Source organism: Abrus precatorius, unplaced genomic scaffold, assembly GCF_003935025.1.
Source record: "Abrus precatorius isolate BTA unplaced genomic scaffold, Abrus_2018 Scaffold3, whole genome shotgun sequence".
In the NCBI taxonomy this organism is placed as follows: domain Eukaryota; kingdom Viridiplantae; phylum Streptophyta; class Magnoliopsida; order Fabales; family Fabaceae; genus Abrus; species Abrus precatorius.
In genome coordinates this window covers 2,368,218-2,387,843 of record NW_020874373.1, presented here as the reverse complement: position 1 = coordinate 2,387,843, position 19,626 = coordinate 2,368,218, and the positions used below count along the sequence as shown (strand labels likewise).

The window sequence follows — 19,626 nt, the reverse complement described above, 5'->3', positions numbered from 1 at the left end:
AAAACTCAGATAATTTTGTAAGTTTATAGCTTGTCAAGATATAGAGACATATGATTCTCTTTAATTTTAGTTGAATGATATATTTCCATAAAAAATCTTGAATGTGCATTTCTTCTTTAAAAATATATAAACTATTTTCTAACATAAAAGTATAATAAAGATGTTTGTAATTTAGAAAATTTTATTTCTTCATATAATATTTTTTAAAACATTTAATAAAAGTTATTAAAATAGTACGTGGATAATTTTGAGTTATACATTCGCACACCTGATTAGTATTCTATAAAACTTTTATAAAAACTTTAAAACCCAACTTGTTTAACAAACTGTTCTTAAAAAAAATTTGTTAAGTGAAATGAGACAAATTAAGTGATAAACTTTTGTCAAGACGCTTGACCTGTTCCTAATGGTAAGAGGCTAAGAGGGGTAGCAACATTTTATGATTAGTTTTTTTCCTGTAATTTCTTAATATTTCATTGAATAATGATGACGTCTTTTTTTATTGTGGGAAAGTTCTTGACCTAAATCTGCTTTTGTTTACAGAAGTCTATTTAATGACAGAAAGTTGAAAACAGAATCGCATTCGATGAATCTGCCGCTGCATACATCCGCAGTCAATGCAATTACACCCCCGCTTTTTGCAATAAATAAATTGATGTAGAATCGATAAAGATAGGATTAGACTTGAATTTAATAATAATAACAGTAGCAACAGTATTAATAAAGTCTAATAAAATAAAAAAAATTATCTTCTGGTACATGAAATTGCTGTATTTTTTTGTATTTTTGCAAAAATACAACAACATAACCTTCAAATTTGGGTCAAATAATAAAGAAATGGAATCCTAATAAAATAAAGAAAAGTAAGATTGCACCGAAGAATAGAAGGCGTTGGAAGAGTAGTACCATTTTGGATATGAGATGTGGAAGTGGGTTTGGGACTGCAGTCCCTAGATTCTAGTTAGGCCTACTTACTCTTGCTACCCCTCCTACGCGTTTTGTGCTGTTCGCATTTAAGCCAATTGAAAACGATTATAATAACCGTGACTTTCTCCTCACGCCACTCCAACTCCATTTCGTTTCAGATTCATTCACCTTCAGACTTCATTTCAAAATAAAGTATGTATTCTATGTTGGATGCGCTGTATATCTCAAGTTCTTAACGTTGTCATTGTCATCGTTGCAAGTAATTATGTTTCATACAATTTTGTCTTTTTTTTCAACGTATTGCTTCCTAACTTCTGTAATTTCATTTTCATAATTAGTTTGACTATGATCATTTTTTGGTAACGTTATAAGGGAAGTACGCATAATACTACATGCATTTTCGGTTTTGAAGTTTAAGGATTTGTACACAGTTCCAGCATTTTAAAAGCGATAAAACACAGTTACAATTTTGTAAGTATTTTTGTTCTATTTTTTAAAATTAAAATTTTATCTTAACAAAACATGGATCTTATTGAGAATTTTTTATCTTAACAAAATATATTACTTTTTCTTACATAAATAAAACTATACAAAAATATTGTAAATAAAAATCAATAATAATATAATATATATTTTTAATTTATAAATTTAGTTGTTGATAAAAACAAAAAATAAAAATATAGAATTAAGTTTATTTTTTAAAATGATTAAATTATTCTATATTTTTTAATAATTTAATATATAAAACAATATATAGATTTATTATTTATATATAAAAGTGATTATAAATATTTAAAATTTTAATAAATATAAATTTTATTATAAATACATATAGTAATAAGCATGTATAACTTATAAAATAATAAGTATGTATAAAATATAAAAAAAAATTACATTTTTAAAATTATATAGCACATTATGTATTAAGTAAAAAGAGAAAGTAACGTTCGCCATGCATTCTTTATAAGACTATTATACGAGTTGATCAATTTTGGGATCTAAATTGGCATGTCATTTTTAAGAAACAAGACAAACTTTCTAATTTAAAAATAAATTAAATAAAAAAAGAGTAATGTTCGCCATGCATACTCTATTATTCGAGTTCACTAATCTTCTAATCTAAATTGACATGTATTTTTAAAAAATAAGACAAACTTTTCAATCTAAAAGTAAATTAAATAAAAAAGGAGAGTAACATTCAACATGCATACTTTATTATACAATAATATTCTAATTTGAATTGACATGTCATTTTTGAAAAATGAGATAAACTTTTCAATTTAAAAGTGAATTAAATAAAATAATAATAATATTTGCTATGTATATTATATGAGTTCATCAATCTCAAACTTTTAAATATCTAATCTAAAAGTGAATTCATTTCATACATCAAACTTTTCATATTTAGTTTGTACCCTGGTAAAATGTTTCATCTCAGGCCGATAGTTTGTTTATGCAGAAGCAACCCCAAAAACCTTTGCTGTGGATAAAAGAAAACAGGCAAACCATTCAATTTTATTCAACAACCCAAGTTAAAATTCTAAACACAAACGAAGTCATTTACAATCAAATATTTATTTGGATTCCTGTACAAAGTAACTTCATTACTCTATATCACTTTTGTTTTCTGTCCCGTTCACGTCTCGCTGTGCATTTCTTCCATTTGTTTCGTCCTAAGAGGCGTGGGTGGGTGGCAAGAGTACTCGGCTTGGGTGCCGAACCCAATACATCCAGAAAAGGCCGACAAAGATGATAAGGTATTTTTCGAGAACATAAAAAAGCAAATAAGCAATTAATTACATGATCAGAAACACAGTTTTTGGGACAGGAAATTTTGAAGAGAAATATAAGATGAAGAGTGATTTATTTATTTATAATAAATATTTGTATTTATTTATTTTACTAATGAATTACTATAATTTTATTTATTTATTTATGATAAAAAATAATATATAATTATATTAATTTTTAAAAAATTATCCTTTATTTTTTATTTTTTATAAAAATTATCCTTAAAAAAACCCTAATGACTCGTATCCTATTACCAAGAAAATAAAGAAAAATTAATGTTGACAGGGCACAGTCGCGCCGCACAGACATGCACGAAAAAGACATGCACAAAAACAAAGGAAAAATAATAGAATAAAGGAGAAGGAAATCTGGAAATGTAAATTGAAAATGACGAGTGAATAAAAATAAAATAAATGGCAGTAACTCGGTAGGAGGCATAAAAGGAATATATGACTCTTTTCACTCACTTTTCTTCGATTGGAAAATCAATCTTTTGGTTTTTGCCTGTGAAGGTCAAGAACTCTCTACACTTTCAGCATCCGTTCCTCACTTCTTTGATCCATGATTTGCACAAAATAACCATCCTTTTAGTTTGATGCATGCTAAGCTATATTTGAATTATTTGTTTATAATTTATGAAATTTTACTATATTGTTAGCATTGGTAATTCATAGATAAATGTATTTATTATCAAAATGATTATTTTTTCTAAAAATTTTGCGGTATAAAACTTGACTTAAATTAACTTGATTTAAGATATATATATATATATATATATATATTTAATTAAATTTAATTCTAGGTTATTTAATAATACAAGTAAATTTTGAAATTTGAAAATTTTAAATCAATTGATTTAAAGTTATGAAAAAATTAATGTGAATAATAAAAAAAAAAAAATCAATTCGTAGAATCTTAAATGTGTGTAATTTTGATTATTAAAGTATCTAAAATCTTTAATTTAAATTTCAACAATTATTCAGTTTAATTATTAATTTAATCGAATAATTTAATTTAATTAAATTATTAATTTAGTTAAATTATCATTTAATATAATTCAAATTAATTATTAAATTAAAATATTAATTGAATTCTAATTTAAATTTTAGCTACAAAAAAGTTAATCACAATCATAATACATAAATTTAAGTTTAAGAAAAAAAAATTAAAGCAATTTGATTCAAAATTTAAATTGAGATTATAGTATTTAAATTTTGTGAATTGAATGAGAATTTTAACCTTCCATTAAAGTACTTAAGCCAAACAAAAATAAAAGAAGAATAATAAAATTTGAAAAAAGATAAGAACAAAATTTGTTATTAATGGTTAAATTTTAGAAACTCAAAGTGTTTAAACACATTTCCTCATTCATAATATTATTAGTGTATTTATAGGTTTTGATTAGAGTAAACTAAATGGCAAAAATACGGCTTCAATTATAACTATAAGCTTAAATATAATTATTTAATAATAAAAATTCAAATGTAATCCAGTAACAATATTTAACAAATATGTCATAACTTCAAAAAATCATAAAATATAAAAAAATAACTCTAAATCTAGTAATCTATATTAAAATATTTTTTAACTTTTTATACTAGATTGTTTAACTTTTTATTTTACAAAAAACATTTTTTAAAATAAAGAAAAATAAAAAATATATAATAATATTGTTCAGAAAAAAATGATTAATTCAATATTAAAACATTAAAATATGATTAATACTTATGTAAGATTTTGTGTAAATGCAAAATTATTCAATTATTAGTATTAAAGAATCTATTTAAATAAAAAATATATTTTATAACAGAAAAAAAATAAGCTTACTGAACATAAGAATTAGAGAATATCAATTAATATAGATAGAAGTTAGACTTTAACTTTATCTTAAATTTGAATCTCATTGTAGTCTTGAAAAATTAATTTGTTGAAGTTTAAACAAATTGGCAATTCAAAATTTTGTTTTAAATATAAATTTGATTCTTAGTAAACATTAGCATGGATAGAGTTTTTTACTTATTCAATTTTAACAATAATTTATATATTTGTTTCACAATGATTGACGGGGAAGATAGCGAATCAAAAGACTGAGCATAACGGTAGAGAGTGAAAACTGATCCCTTTGCGCGAGAACTTCATCCTCTTTTTCTTGCATATTTCATTTTTGTAGAGAGTTCCACTAAAACTACAGGCAATCTGGATTCGTAGAGATTTCACGTGGCAGTTCTTTCATGTCATGATCGCAACTTGCATTTTCTTTGCAACAGATGATGCACTATTCATTTCGAGAAATGAACAAAAGAATCAAAGTATACACACAAAAAAATTTCAATGCCACTGTTTGTAGCCAGCATTTGCAGTATAAACTGGTAAACAAGTTACAGAATATATGCCCTTCATCATATATGATAGGGCATTATCAGTCTGTAACATTTTTATTAAACCTTTAATATATTTTAATATAGTATCCAAAAAACATTAATAAACAAAACCTACTTTTTTTTTTATCTCCAAAAACAAACAAACTTAAATTTTGAAGTAGAAATAGATTAATCGTCTAGAGAGGTATTTATAAATGAAGCTAACTGTGACTATCATCCACAATGTAGAGTATATGTTTAGTGATTTATTTACTATTTACACTGCAAATGCTAAACACAAATCGTGGCATTAAAAAATTTGGTATGCATGCCTTTGTTCACTTTGAAATAACAATAACTACAAATGTATAGCGTGTTATAAAGGAAATGCAAGTTGCTACCGTAGCATAGAAGAACGGCCACATGAACTGTTCATCGCTAGTCAATCACTGTGCAAGAAGTACATAAATTATTGTTAAAAATTGAGTAACTAAAAAACTCTATCCAAGGCTAATCGTTTACTAAGAATGAAATTTAAATTAAAAACAAAATTTTGAATTGTAAATTTCTTTAAATAAAAATAAATAATATGATGATAAATTTAAAATAATAATAAAAATAATTTTAAATTTATTAAAAAATATATAAATATTTTTTAATTTTTAAAATATTAAAAAATTACAACTATTAATTTAAAAAAATACACAATATATTTCTAAATTTACAGATACAACATTTTTTTAGCCACAATATATTTAATTATATAAGTTGATCTATTCTAATTCTTATGTTGAGTAAACTTTTTTTTTTATCAAATTATATTTTTATTTATTTAAATCAAATTTTTAATTCTAATAATTGAATAATTTTATGTTTACAAAAAAACTTACATAGCATTAATCAAATTTTAATTCTATTTTTAATAATATTATATTTTTATTTATAGATTTTTAATTTAAAAATGTATTTTATGTATATATAAAATATAAATATTTATGTTATGAAAAATCAATTTTTACAGTACAGACAAATTTTTAAATCTGTCTTTAACTTATAGACGGATTTATAGATTGAAAAATTTGTTTATAAATTTACAGATGAATTTTTTATTTGTAAAACTATTTATAAATTTACAAACAAATTTTTTTGTCTACAATAAATATATTTATTACAAACAGATTTTATCATCTATAAAATTATAGATAGATTTTTTAATTTATAATAAATTAATTTATAACAATTATTTCGTTTATAGTTCTTATATTACTTTATCAAACACATCTTTTATTATTTTTTTTGTCTCATTATTACTTCTTTGAAATAACACTTTTCATTCTCAAACACTCTATTTCACTCACACTTCAACACTTTTTCTCCTTCAATTCCAACTTTGCTATCTCCTCACAACTCCACTTTTCTTTAATTTGACTCTCCTTCTTTCATTGTTTCTAAATCAACTGTAGATTTCAATCTCCTTTTGTAAGATATTCAAAATTGACACATTATCTTGTGTGGTACATCTGTAATAAAATATTTATAACAAATAAATACATATTTTACATCAAAAATAGAAAAATGAAACTAATTAAAAGTTAGAGTATAATACTAAAAACACAATGATGCAATTTGTTTTTGCAAAATGGAGGCTCGAACTAGTAGCAATGTGCAGAGAAGCAAAGATATTAGAGAGAGATCAAATAAAAAGAGGAAAATAGAGAAATGAGAAAGAAGAAGGAGAACATACGCTTTTATACTATTTTGCATATTACAGACAAAATTTTCTTTTATAAGTGCATTGATTAAACATGGTGTTTTATTAACTAATTTATAGATAAAAAAAATATATCTGTAACTCTATTCAATGAATATTGTGTTTCATTTATGCAGTTACAGACATATTAATATTGTGTTTTATTTGTGCAGTTACAGACATATTTTACTGTATGTAATTTGTTACTAGTATTTCTTGCTTTAGTTTCAAAATACAAATGAAAAAAAGAAATTTATATTACAAACAAAAAAAGAATCGGTATGTAAGATCCATCTGTAAAATTACAAATTAATTTTTTATTTATAAATCTGTCTATAAAATTATAAATAAATTTTTTTATTTATAAATTTGTCTGTAATATAAAAAAATTATTTATATTTATAGATAAATTTTATGGACAGATATTTTTTTATCTTTAATAAAGACAAATTTATAGAAAAATTTATGCAAAAATTTAAAATTTTAATTTTTTTAACTTTTTATCTATAAATTTATCTATATTAAAGAAAAAAATTATTTATAAAAATCTGTCAATAATTTACATATTTCTAGTATTGTTTGATTGCATGGATAAATTCCTATTCACCGCCAACAAAATGCAAAAATGAAGGTTTCATGCAGAATCAGCCAGTCTTTTGTTAATGCTTTGCCGCTTTCTTTCCATGAACATGTTTTGGAAATTTTAACGGTCATAAATTCTTTAATATTCGACAAATACTAAGTTGACTAGCTTTGTCAGTAACCAGTTACTTTCAGAAGGTAAATTTGGTGATTCTTTTAAAAGTTTGTAGACTGTAATACAATCAAAATTTTAACTAATAATAATGAATTACTATATTTATTATATTTTTCATATTTTTAATTTTATTATTATTAATATTTAATTATTATATTAATATATTATGTTATAATTTTTTATTTATAATAAAATAAAAAATTCAATATAATATATATATATATAATAGGATTATGTAATAAATAATATAATTTTAAATAAATTATATAAAATAATATATATTTGTAATAACTTATCATGTATTTTTTTTATTGGGATAAGTTTTTTAGATAAAATATCTATAAAAATGAATTTTTAAGAGCACACAACACAACAGTTTAAAAACCCACCTCTATAAATGTTATTGAACTCCATCTGTGCTCTCTACTTGTTATTTTATTCATTGACGTTAGTTTCCCAAGTATACTTCTATTTCTCTCTGGCAGGTTCACCGCTGAAAACAGACGTTTAAATCAGCATCTTTGTAGAAAGAAACGGTGAGTGGATAAAGATATACTCTTCATCTGAAAGTTGAGCTTTACTGAGCATCTGTAACCGCTTCACTCAGCTAATTTGTTTGCTTAAATCTCATTCCTTAACCCTTCTAAATATGGCTTTTTCAGTGCTCTAACTGAGTTCTACAGCGACTGAATGGAGGTTGGAGAAGCAGATAGAGAAAAGCTTCAGGTACAGGTTCCTTGGATCCCCACCACCCCTTTGAAGCCCATTCTTCCAAGACCAGGGCCGATCTTGGTTCACGGGGAGGGAAACCAGCTGGGCTCTCATTCCAATGAGGTACCTGCATGTTGGGAATCTTCAGCCTGTGCAGAGATAAGAGGCAGGCTTCACTATCGTTCAGAACCTCCGGCTGAAGCCTATGACAAAGCCGAAAGTTGCGTACGAAAGTCCTTCGGCCATATTTCCAGCCCAAGTAATGGCATTGCCGAACTTTTGGCTCAGGCGGATGCTCCATCGACGTATTCTATTGCAACACATGACGTGTGTTTGAAGAACCAATTTATTCCTACTTTTAAAACACAGTTCAATCCGACCTATGCATTACATAGCCACCATCATCTCTCTCGCGGGCAACCCGTGATCAATACAATCCATGACAAGTACCAAGATGTTCAGGGTAAGGGCAATAAATTTCGGTTTAAGCTCACGTTGCTTTATGGCATTATATTGAACATTTTCCTTTGACAACGGCTTCGCACATAATTGAGTAATAACGTTACGCATGCAAGTGACAGTAAAAACCATATACACAAAATTGAAATGTAACATTGAATATGACGTAGATGGGGATGGGAACCGTATAAGTAGATGTCTGACCTACATCATTATACATATTTATTCGTTGAATAGCATAATCCGACGGTTTCTACTTGCTTCAAGGATTGACCTTATCTAAGGCATACTATCTTTCCATATCTGTTTAATAATGTATTTTGAATATCTAAATTGGGACAATTTTTATTTGCTCTATAAAACCATTTCATTGACAGAACTAGGTTTCCACTTATATAAGTTTGCATGAGTTGTTTTATCTTTTATTATTATTATTTCAAATAACTTGATCAATATGGGGAGCATGATGCTATGTAAGCAAAACATCTACCATTTGCATGTGCAGCAAATTGTCTTTTCATTTCCTTCTAACACTCAATCAATGTGGCTCTAACTGGCATTTATACAATGTCATACAACAGGCACACCGTACTTTGCTTACTATAGCAAGACCACTCACATTGCCCCACCTACTCCAGATACTGCAACACCAATGAATAGGGAAGAAAGGGGTCAAGGTGTAGAAGAAAATGTCCCAGCCACAAAATACAATTATCCACACAAAGCTGCGGTTGCATCTACACCATGCAAGGAGAATCACAACCGCAATAAGGAACTAAGCCATGATATTGATCTGAATAAAGTACCTCAATCAAAAACAAAAAGAAAAAAGCACCGCCCCAAGGTCGTAATAGAAGGCAAACCCCAAAGAACTAGGAAGCCCGTCACCCCAAAGCCAGTTCAACCAAAAGAAAATCCAACTGGCACAAGAAAGTCCAGAAGGAAAGGATTGAACATGACTTCAACTCCTCAAACAGAGGTGAGAGAAGAATGGACTAAACCATTGATGCCTGAATCCACCATAAAGACATGTAGAAGGTCCATTAATTTTGACGTGGGAGAACAACCACCGAGAGATGACATTTCTACATGCAGAGAAATTGGTGTGGTGATTGAGGGAGCACAGGCTTTAAATAACTCCCTCTCAAAATCAGTAGCACAGTCAAGTCCAAAGGATTCCAACAGCAGTAACAGTGAAAGTTTGACCACAAGGTCAAGATTACATGTAAATGGTCCCAAGAGAAAACATTCCAGTACAATGGAACATGCAGCTAACAGCAGCATTAATCTGATCGGAGCACAGTATAATGCAGTGCAGGCGTACTGTCTGAAGAGTTGTGTTCAATTTCCAAATGTGCACAAGAAAAAAAGAACGGATAAGGGGAAATTTTCCTACACATCCAATACACCTTGCATGACAGCGACAAAAGATGTAGAAGTAGCAACATGCCCTCCAGAAGATGGTAAATCACATCCATCAAGTCGCAACTACCAGACTGCTGGTTCTGCATTCATCAGAGTCCCGGTGACAATTGAAGAGACAGAAAATATGCTTGATAAACCTCAATCATTAGGATTCAAGTTGTCTTCAGGGCAGAGGAGGTCAAGAGTCCCCGCCAGAATTCATGATTGCGCTTCATCAAACTTATTCAGAAGCTGTGATACCAAACTAGCACAGACTACAAAACAAGCGGGCAGTTCTGGCAGACAAACATTTGGGGTTGCAGAAAGACTGCAGACATGCGCTGATGCTTTATCTGCAGAGATGCAAGCATCGCTAACAAAAAAGAAACGAACTAAAAAGAGAACTATTCCTGTCAGTTCAGCATATTCTTGCACAGATGAAATGCAACAGCACAGTAAATTTGTGTTGGAAAATCAAGGCCAATATTTGCACAACTCATCAGGTATTTCAACTGAAACTTTGATTTTTGGGTCTATAACAGTATTTTTATGATATAGACCAAGAAGTTTCTCTTAATACTTTAAGCCATTGATGCAGATGCTGCTTCTGAAGAGATATGGAAAAACATACAAACTGTGGATGCTTTAACAGAGAGGTTTAGCCACCTAAGCATATGTAGAGAAGCCACAGAGCTTGTGCTGCATGAGCAGAATGCAATTGTCCCTTACGACCAGCAGAATGATAGTGGCACTATCATTCCCTTTAAGGGTCCACTTAATCCCATAAAAAAACAGCACCCACGACCTAAAGTTGACCTTGATGAGGACACTAATGGTGTGTGGAAGCTTCTGATGCTAGATATAAACAGTCATGGAATTGATGGAACAGATGAATTGAAGGCCAAATGGTGGGAAGAGGAAAGAAATGTGTTCCGTGGACGAGCAGACTCATTTATTGCACGGATGCATCTTGTACAAGGTATCATTCACTCATGCACCTAACACAATAAGATAAGGCTTAAACAAAGTTAAAGTAAAACACCAAATTATCAAAAACGAAAAAAAATTCACAAATTACCCAAAATTTTCTTCACCATTCTGCATCATTCAGTCACAAAATTCACATACTTGACAATACAACATATTCAACAGGAGACAGACGCTTTTCAAAATGGAAGGGATCAGTTGTGGATTCAGTGGTTGGAGTTTTCCTCACTCAAAATGTCGCTGATCATCTTTCCAGGTAGAAACTGCATGAGCTTAATTGCTGAGAAACATACAATTAAATAAATGATAGAACATTTTACCTTTTTTCTTTTCTGTTGACAGTTCTGCATTCATGTCCCTTGCTGCTCGATTTCCTCCAAGCAACAAGCACAAAACATACCACAAGGAAAGCAGAAGCTTGATAGTCACCGAACCACAAGTGCAAATTGTGGAACCAGAAGCAAATTCAACAGTGGATGAAAAAACATTGAATCAATCTGTTAATGAATTGGGTTCTATGCCAGTAGACATCATCAAGCATTCAGAAGACAGAGAAGCTGTTGACAGCAATGATTCCTGCAGAACTACTGGTGGCTTAATTAGCTTAACAGATGAATCAACTCAAAGACATATTAGAGAACATAGTCCAGTGGAGAGTGGACCAATTATTGCCGTGACTGAGGAAGGGCAAGAAAATCTATGTCATGGGGGCATTGGGAAAGCCTTAAATGATGTATTTTCATCCCAATGCTCTGCCGTTACATCTCAAATATCTGGAGATTGTTTCATTGATCAAAATCCTGAGAAGATACGATCATTCTCAGATAGCAACTCTACTGTAGAAGACAAGTCAAGCGCAGCCAAGCACAACCTTTTCAATAACAGAACATCTTTCAGCAAGCTTTTAGAAATGGCAAGTTCAACGATGTTGCATGAAGTTAACTGTCAGAGTGGCAAATCACTTGAGAATTTAAGAGACAAGTATGGTCAATCTTTAGGCATGAATATTGACAACTTGGCACAGAACTTGGAAAAATCAAATGTTTCTCAAGCTTCCTTAGAAGAATCAATCATCTCATGCAACGAATATACTTTGAAAATGACCCCAAACTCGGGACTACTTGAAGTTAATTGCTATGATCCTCTCAAAATAGAAGTCCCATCAACTAGCTCCTCAAAGAACAAAGATGAAAATGACAAAAGAGTTAATTTTCCAACAACAGAATCTGACAGCCATACTGCAATTACCCAGTCTCAAGGTATGCTATCTCAATTCCATCTTCAGTAACAAAGTAATCATAAGCATCTCATCACTTTACATGTTTCAGGACAAACTCAAGATACTAAGAAGAAAGCAAGGGAAATCAAAAAGAGCAAGAAAGGGTCTAGCTCTGTTAAACAAAAAAGAAGGAAGCGTGGAAAAAAGAAAAAGGCTAAATTTAATTGGGATAGTTTAAGAATACAAGCTCAAGCTACGGCAGGAAAGAGAGAAAAGACAGAAAACACCATGGACTCTTTGGACTGGGATGCTGTGAGACGTGCAGATGTCAACGAAATTGCTGATATAATCAAAGAAAGGGGCATGAACAATATGCTTGCTGAACGTATTAAGGTAGAATATAAAATCCATAAAATATTATTTATCTGCATTAACCAGAAAGAGAAAACCCTTCAATGCAGCTCTTGTCATATATGCAGAATTTCCTGAACCTATTGGTTGATGTACATGGGGCCATTGATCTTGAGTGGTTGAGAGATGTTCCACCTGATAAAGCAAAGTAAGTCCAGAGATTAGTTAAGCTACTACATTGAAATCATATTCATTGTATATATCATGTTAGCATGTCTTGACTGGATAGTTGGTGAATCCAACACTTGAGAGTCTGACATCTCCATTCACTAGTAACACTAATAGAAATTCACGCTCACACAAGCAGAAAAAAATGCATAATGTAAATTCAATTTATACCTGCAGAGAATACTTGCTCAGCGTGAAGGGATTGGGATTGAAAAGTGTAGAGTGCGTAAGACTCTTAACATTGCACCACCTTGCTTTTCCGGTAAGTTGAAAATAGAAAGTATGCAATTACACCAATATATGGAATATATATGAACTGTTATTGCCGTACAATAGGTGGATACAAATGTCGGACGGATAGCTGTACGACTGGGATGGGTACCGCTTCAGCCACTGCCCGAGTCACTACAGTTGCATCTTCTAGAATTGTACGTACTGCAGAAATGAATTGTATAAGGCAGTAATAATATGAGCTAACATTTTGGCATATATAGGTACCCAGTGTTGGAATCCATACAAAAATATCTCTGGCCCCGGCTCTGCAAGCTAGACCAAAGAACATTGTAATGATTTATTTTCAATTTAAAGTCATACATTAAAACAGAAGTATTCTTTTTTTTTTCTCTCTAAGTTTAGCAGATATAATTTATCCACATAATTTTATCAACAGACAATAAAAACGTCTAAAAAATATCATACAGTCATGCATAGCCACATCATTTAAAGAGTTTGACTATGATAGGTTGATAACAATTACCTGAGATGCCATACTCTGTAAATTATGTGGCAGTACATGATTTAATGATAGTGTAAATAATTTTTCTACTAACAGTTGATCAAAAGTTAAAAGTCTATATCTATTGACTATTTTCTGATGTTTGTTGCTATTTATTAAAGGTATGAGCTGCACTACCAACTGATTACATTTGGAAAGGTGAATTACATTTTCTCATACATTAGAGAGACTGGCCTTTCTTAAGCAAAATCCAGTTGTGATTGGGACAAAAACTAAATTTGATTCATGCAGGTCTTTTGTACTAAAAGCAAACCAAATTGCAATGCATGCCCAATGAGAGGAGAATGCAGACACTTTGCAAGTGCTTTCGCAAGGTATGTCTTAGATAAATTAAAATTTTTTGAACAAAAAAAAAATATAACAATGTTGAGCAATGCACCATTGCCCAGAACTGTTTTCTCACATGCATTAGAAATACTGCAACTACTATAGTAAGAAAGACACAGAGGGGGCCAAAACTATGCATGCAAGTTCATATATCCAATATTATTATGTTCAATACCTCCTATATTTATAGACAGTACTCAGAATTGCACTTATCTTTGTGAGAACAGTAAACTTAGAAACAAACTTATAAGAGCTAAAAACCATGCCAATACCACTTAGAAAATCAAATAATATGCAAGTATTGCAAGTTATGATAGATCAATTTACAAATAAATATTGTTAAATATTGTGTAGTGCAAGGCTTACTCTGCCAGGACCAGAGCAGAAGAGTATAACCATCACAACAGGAAAGAATGCAACTTATCAGAACCCATCAGTAGTTATCAGTCAGGTACCCTTCCCTCTACTTGAAAACACAAACCAAGCAGAAGAACTTCAACAAACCGAAGGGATCCAGCAACTAGAAGCAAAATCTGAAATCAATATCTGCCAACCTATTATTGAAGAACCAGCAAGTCCAGAGCCAGGATGCTCCCAAGTATCAGAAAATGATATAGAGGATGCCTGCTATGAGGAGTCATGCAAAATTCCCACCATCAAACTAGACATAGAAGAGTTCACTTTGAATTTACAAAATTACATGCAACAAAACATGGAACTTCAAGAAGGGGAAATGTCGAAGGCCATGGTTGCTCTAGATCCAGATGCTGCACGTATTCCTATGCCAAAGCTGAAGAATGCGAGCAGACTGCGTACAGAGCATTATGTGTAAGTAAAAAGTAGGACAATTAATGAAATTGGGGCAAAGGAAGTAATAAATACTAGAGAGGCAAGGACAGATAGGGATGGCAAATTGGGCCTGGCCCGGGCTGGCCTGCATAGTCCATTAAATTTGGTGGCCGGGCTGAGTGTTGTGGATCTACCGGCCCGCCTAGCCCATTACGTTTTAGCCCACTAAAATGCGGGCTAATGACAAGTTAGCATGAACCCAAATTTTATTTTTTAAAATAAAAAAATAATTAAATATTAATAAATATTAATTTTTATTAATATAAAAATATTATTTATTATTTATTATAATTTTTGGGTTAATTTTTAACGAGCTAACCTATTAATTTAATAACCTACTAATTTTTTAATTTTTTTTTAGTTTTTGACGAATTTGCTCGTTAGCGCACCAGGACATTCTTAAATAGGTTGAACTAGAAAATTGACCCATTTTTTGGCAGAGCGGGCCGGAGCAGGTGGACCGTTTTGACATCCCTAAGGACAGAAATAAGTAATATATGATTTTTGTTCTGTTAGTCAAGAATCACATTAACCTCAACGTGCAAAGAGTCACACCAATAGAACTTTCAGTACTTGGCAGAGCTCCAACCGGCATAACGAACAATCATTGTATGTTGTGAAAAACGTTAACAATTTATGCTGATCTTTTGTTCCCATTCATGCAGTTATGAACTCCCAGATTCACATTGTCTTTTGGAAGGGGTTAGTGATTGCTGAATCTGTTAATTGGTGCTTTTTTTTATGCTATATGCCCTTTCTTATTAGTTAGTTATGAATTGCAGTGGGACAAGCGAGAACCTGATGATCCAGGCACATACCTTCTAGCTATATGGACTCCAGGTGGACCACAAGATTTAGGCAAACTTGCCCTTTCTAGATAAATTTATATTGGTTTTGAAGTTTTTGTTGGCATTATATAGCATTACAAGTTGAAAGTTTTACAATACATAAATGCCTAATTTTCTGGTGTCTTCTAATTCATCTTGTCAAATACATTAATGTCTACAACAGGGGAGACTGCACATTCTATACAGCCACCAGAAAGAAAATGCAGCTCTCAGGACAGCGGCCAGCTTTGTAATGAGAAGGAGTGCTTTTCATGCAACAGTTTCCGTGAAGCAAATTCGCAAATAGTTAGAGGGACAATCCTGGTTTGACTGCTTAAAACCATAGACTCTATGAATTTTTATACATTATATTGCAAAAACAAAAGGGTTGCATTGGGAAGAAAATTGAATGTAAATGCACGTATTACATCTAATACACTGACTTGAAATAAATTATGAATAGATACCATGTCGAACAGCCATGAGAGGGAGCTTTCCACTAAATGGCACCTATTTCCAAGTCAATGAAGTATGATAGTGTGGAATTTCGTATCCTCAAATTTCTTTTCCTTTTATATACAAGTTTGTAAAAAGTACTAAAAACGTGCCATTTGAACCAGGTTTTTGCAGACCATGACTCGAGTCTTAACCCAATTAGTGTTCCCCGAAGTTGGATCTGGAACCTCAATAGGCGAACAGTATATTTTGGAACTTCCGTATCAACAATATTTAAAGGTAAACGCTTAAAAAAGGGTGTATTGTAAATTTGCAATACATATCAAACAATTAAGTTGAATATATGCTTTTTGTCAACCAGGTTTGTCCACACGTGATATTCAACAATGCTTTTGGAAAGGTAAGTTTGTAATTCCCATAATGTAATCTGCATATCACAATTGGATATCATAGTTCAACTTTTTATTATCAGGGCAATACCCATCACTAGTTTCCAGACACACTAAGAGACCAAAGGACTAAAAACTAACATCCTTGTACAACTTTTTTTGTATGTCACGATGGACACCACCATCATATGTTGCCAGTTATCTTTTTCTCTTTGGCTAAAATCTAATCTAAAGAAGGACAGTGGGAAGTAAGGCATTCCACAATATGTGCCCCACTGCCACTTCTATAATCACTACTTAAATTTGAATCTGTAACATGATTCAATAACTGTATGTAAACAAGGTCAGAAACATCACCATTCATATCAACTAGAAACGACTTCCGTCACAACTGATGTGAAAGATATGAAATACAGCCTAATTGTTTAGAACAAACTAACCCCGATAATAGTCTACCGCGAAAAAACAACTGACGACAAAACCTAACCTATCTAAGTATACGTTGGAAATGCTTTGCAGGATATGTCTGTTTGCGAGGATTTGACAGGGAAACGCGAGCACCCCGTCCTCTAATGGCTAGACTACATTTCCCTGCTAGCAAGTCGACTAAGAAGAAGGACAAGACCGTTTTCCCATCTAGCAAGTTGCCTGAGAAGGACGAGACCAAAAAACGGTCGACATCAGCAAACCCAAAAGGATCATACTTTAAAGCGAAAGCTAAAATTACTTTCGAAGATTCATAGCCTTCAGGAGACCGGAGGAGCCTGAAGAAAAATCACTGCAATTCATCCCGTTCTGTGTTTAATAACAAAGTCATTGTCGAGTGCTAACCAACTTTAAGCTCACCTTGCCATGCTCAGAGGCTGAGCAGTTTTCTCAGAGTAGGACTAGGACCAACAAATGTGCTCGTAACTTCATTAAGACTGAAGAGGAATGTGAACTAGATAAGTTGGGGCTACTTGTGTAAAAGTTGAGTTGTTCCCCAAACTCCAGCAGGGATACATTCATCAATATTCTTCTAGATTTGAATTTTATGTCTCTCAATTGAACAATTCTGTTTGCACACTATCAGATATTTCTCTGCTAACGATTCCCTTTCATTAGATTCAGAAAAATGCCATACTAAATAATTCCTTCAAATTCTGAATCTAAATGTCATTTTCATTCAACTTTTTCCTGACTCTTAAAAGACTACTAATGTCAGTACTGACCTATATTTATTGTTATTTATATTAACCAACGTACTTTAACTTATCACCATTTATTATTTAATATATATGCTACGTTAATTTCATCTTTATTTGAAATGTCTATTTTATCTTTTAAAATGAGTCAATGGCATCTTTAAATATTAAAAGTTGACTTCTCAACTATACTTTATTTATTTTATATATTATATAAATTTTATTTAAATATTTAATATTATATAAATTTTATTTTGTTAATTAGTTAAATCTGACTAAGGTTAGATTTAGGTCAAATAGACTTTTTGATAGCCCTATATATATTCAGTACATATGCTTATTAATGTGTATAAGTAAAATTTAATTAATATATTTAAATATAGTTAAAATTATTTAATAGTGTTAATTATTATATATATATATACATAAATCATTTAGATTATTAATTATTTATAATATAATATTTAAAATAAAACCATCTTAAAAAATATAAAATAATTCTATTTAGTTGGTGTACAATGAAAATAAAAAAGTTATGAGAAGGAAGAATCTTATACCTCAAGGCCAAATTGAACCATCAAAGCGAAAAAACTTTTTAGTGTGTAGACTATCAAAGCGAACAAAATTAATTAACAATAATATATAAAAAATAAAGTATAGTTTGAAGTCAAACTTTTAATAATTAACAATGGTATTAACCTATTTTAAAACAGAAAATACATAATTCAAATTATTTTGACGATGAAATTAATGTAACATATGCATTAAATAATAAATGGTGATAAGTTGAAGTACGTCGATTAATATAAATAACAATAAATATAAGTTGGCTTAAATTTTGTACATTAGGTGGAGGGAAGTTGAGTAAAAATGTTATTTATATATGAAAATAAAAAAAGCTAATATAAACTAGACAATCATAGATAATTATGAAGATGATTTTTTTAAAATGACATAATTTATGTATTCTATTTTTTTTTATTATAAAATTTAATGAGTTTATTTTTTCGTAAAAATTTCATTTATTTTATACATATCTCAAAGAGAATTTTTGTTAATTAAAAAATGGAAAAAAATTAACTTTAACTGTTAAAATTTATCAGAAAGATTCAAAAATAAAAATAAAAATATTTATTTAAAGATATATAAGTTATAACATTAAACTTTAAAATTTACACATTTTATAAATAAGCATCTTTAATTTTTATTTCATTTCATTTATTTTTAAAATTTTTTTACTATTGTTATAATAATAAATATGGAAAAAATTATGTTAAATACTAAGAGAAAAAAGTTTTACCGTCTACGGTGATCTTGTTTGACTAAAATATAATTATTTTTAATAAAAAATACTTATAGTCTAAAAAAAATTAACTTCTTAATAAACATGTGATTATCTTAAAATGATGTGTCAAAATATTATTCATTAATCTATTGAAATTTTAAGCATATTCTTATTTTTTTTATGTGTTTTAATAGATGCTAATAAGTTAAAAGAAAATACAATTAACTTCTGCAATCACGCTAATGCTGTAACAATGCTAAGGACCCTTATTAGCTAGAAAGCATGTGTACTTCAAAGCAGTAGTTTAATGTTGTAACTGTGTTGAATACTTATTTTTGGTAATATATTATATGATACTTTATTTTTTATATATATTTTTCTTTAATTTTTAATTTTTCTACTAATTGAAATATCAAAATAAATTTTAATATTTTTATACACTCACTTTTAAAACACGCAATAATTTTAAATTTCTATTCTATATTTCTATAATTTTTAAAATTTATCATAACATTATATTTATATCCCACACATCCTATCATCTTTTCAAGCTTATTAGCAACCATACT

At 29.9% G+C, this 19,626-nt stretch overlaps 1 protein-coding gene across 1 annotated transcript; it reads left to right on the top strand.

Moving 5' to 3' along the window:
* The first annotated feature begins 8,275 nt into the window (after nucleotides 1-8,275).
* On the top strand, nucleotides 8,276-17,331 carry LOC113860862 (protein ROS1). The gene is made up of 20 exons (XM_027493392.1): nucleotides 8,276-8,759; nucleotides 9,337-10,662; nucleotides 10,758-11,138; nucleotides 11,312-11,402; nucleotides 11,489-12,405; nucleotides 12,475-12,758; nucleotides 12,845-12,924; nucleotides 13,122-13,206; nucleotides 13,281-13,372; nucleotides 13,439-13,507; nucleotides 13,842-13,878; nucleotides 13,972-14,054; nucleotides 14,422-14,895; nucleotides 15,582-15,618; nucleotides 15,699-15,756; nucleotides 15,928-16,067; nucleotides 16,207-16,272; nucleotides 16,364-16,478; nucleotides 16,561-16,599; nucleotides 17,108-17,331. The coding sequence occupies exons 1-20, from the start codon at nucleotides 8,276-8,278 to the stop codon at nucleotides 17,329-17,331; spliced, it is 5,082 nt and encodes a 1,693-aa protein (XP_027349193.1).
* The last annotated feature ends 2,295 nt before the right edge of the window (nucleotides 17,332-19,626 follow it).

Coding starts and splice junctions, on each gene's coding strand:
- LOC113860862 (XM_027493392.1), top strand. CDS start 8,276: ATGGAGGTTGGAGAAGCAGATAGAGAAAAGCTTCAGGTACAGGTTCCT. Junction 13,508..13,841: donor AAGCTAGACCAAAGAACATT/GTAATGATTTAT, acceptor TATTTATTAAAG/GTATGAGCTGCACTACCAAC. Junction 14,055..14,421: donor TTTGCAAGTGCTTTCGCAAG/GTATGTCTTAGA, acceptor AATATTGTGTAG/TGCAAGGCTTACTCTGCCAG.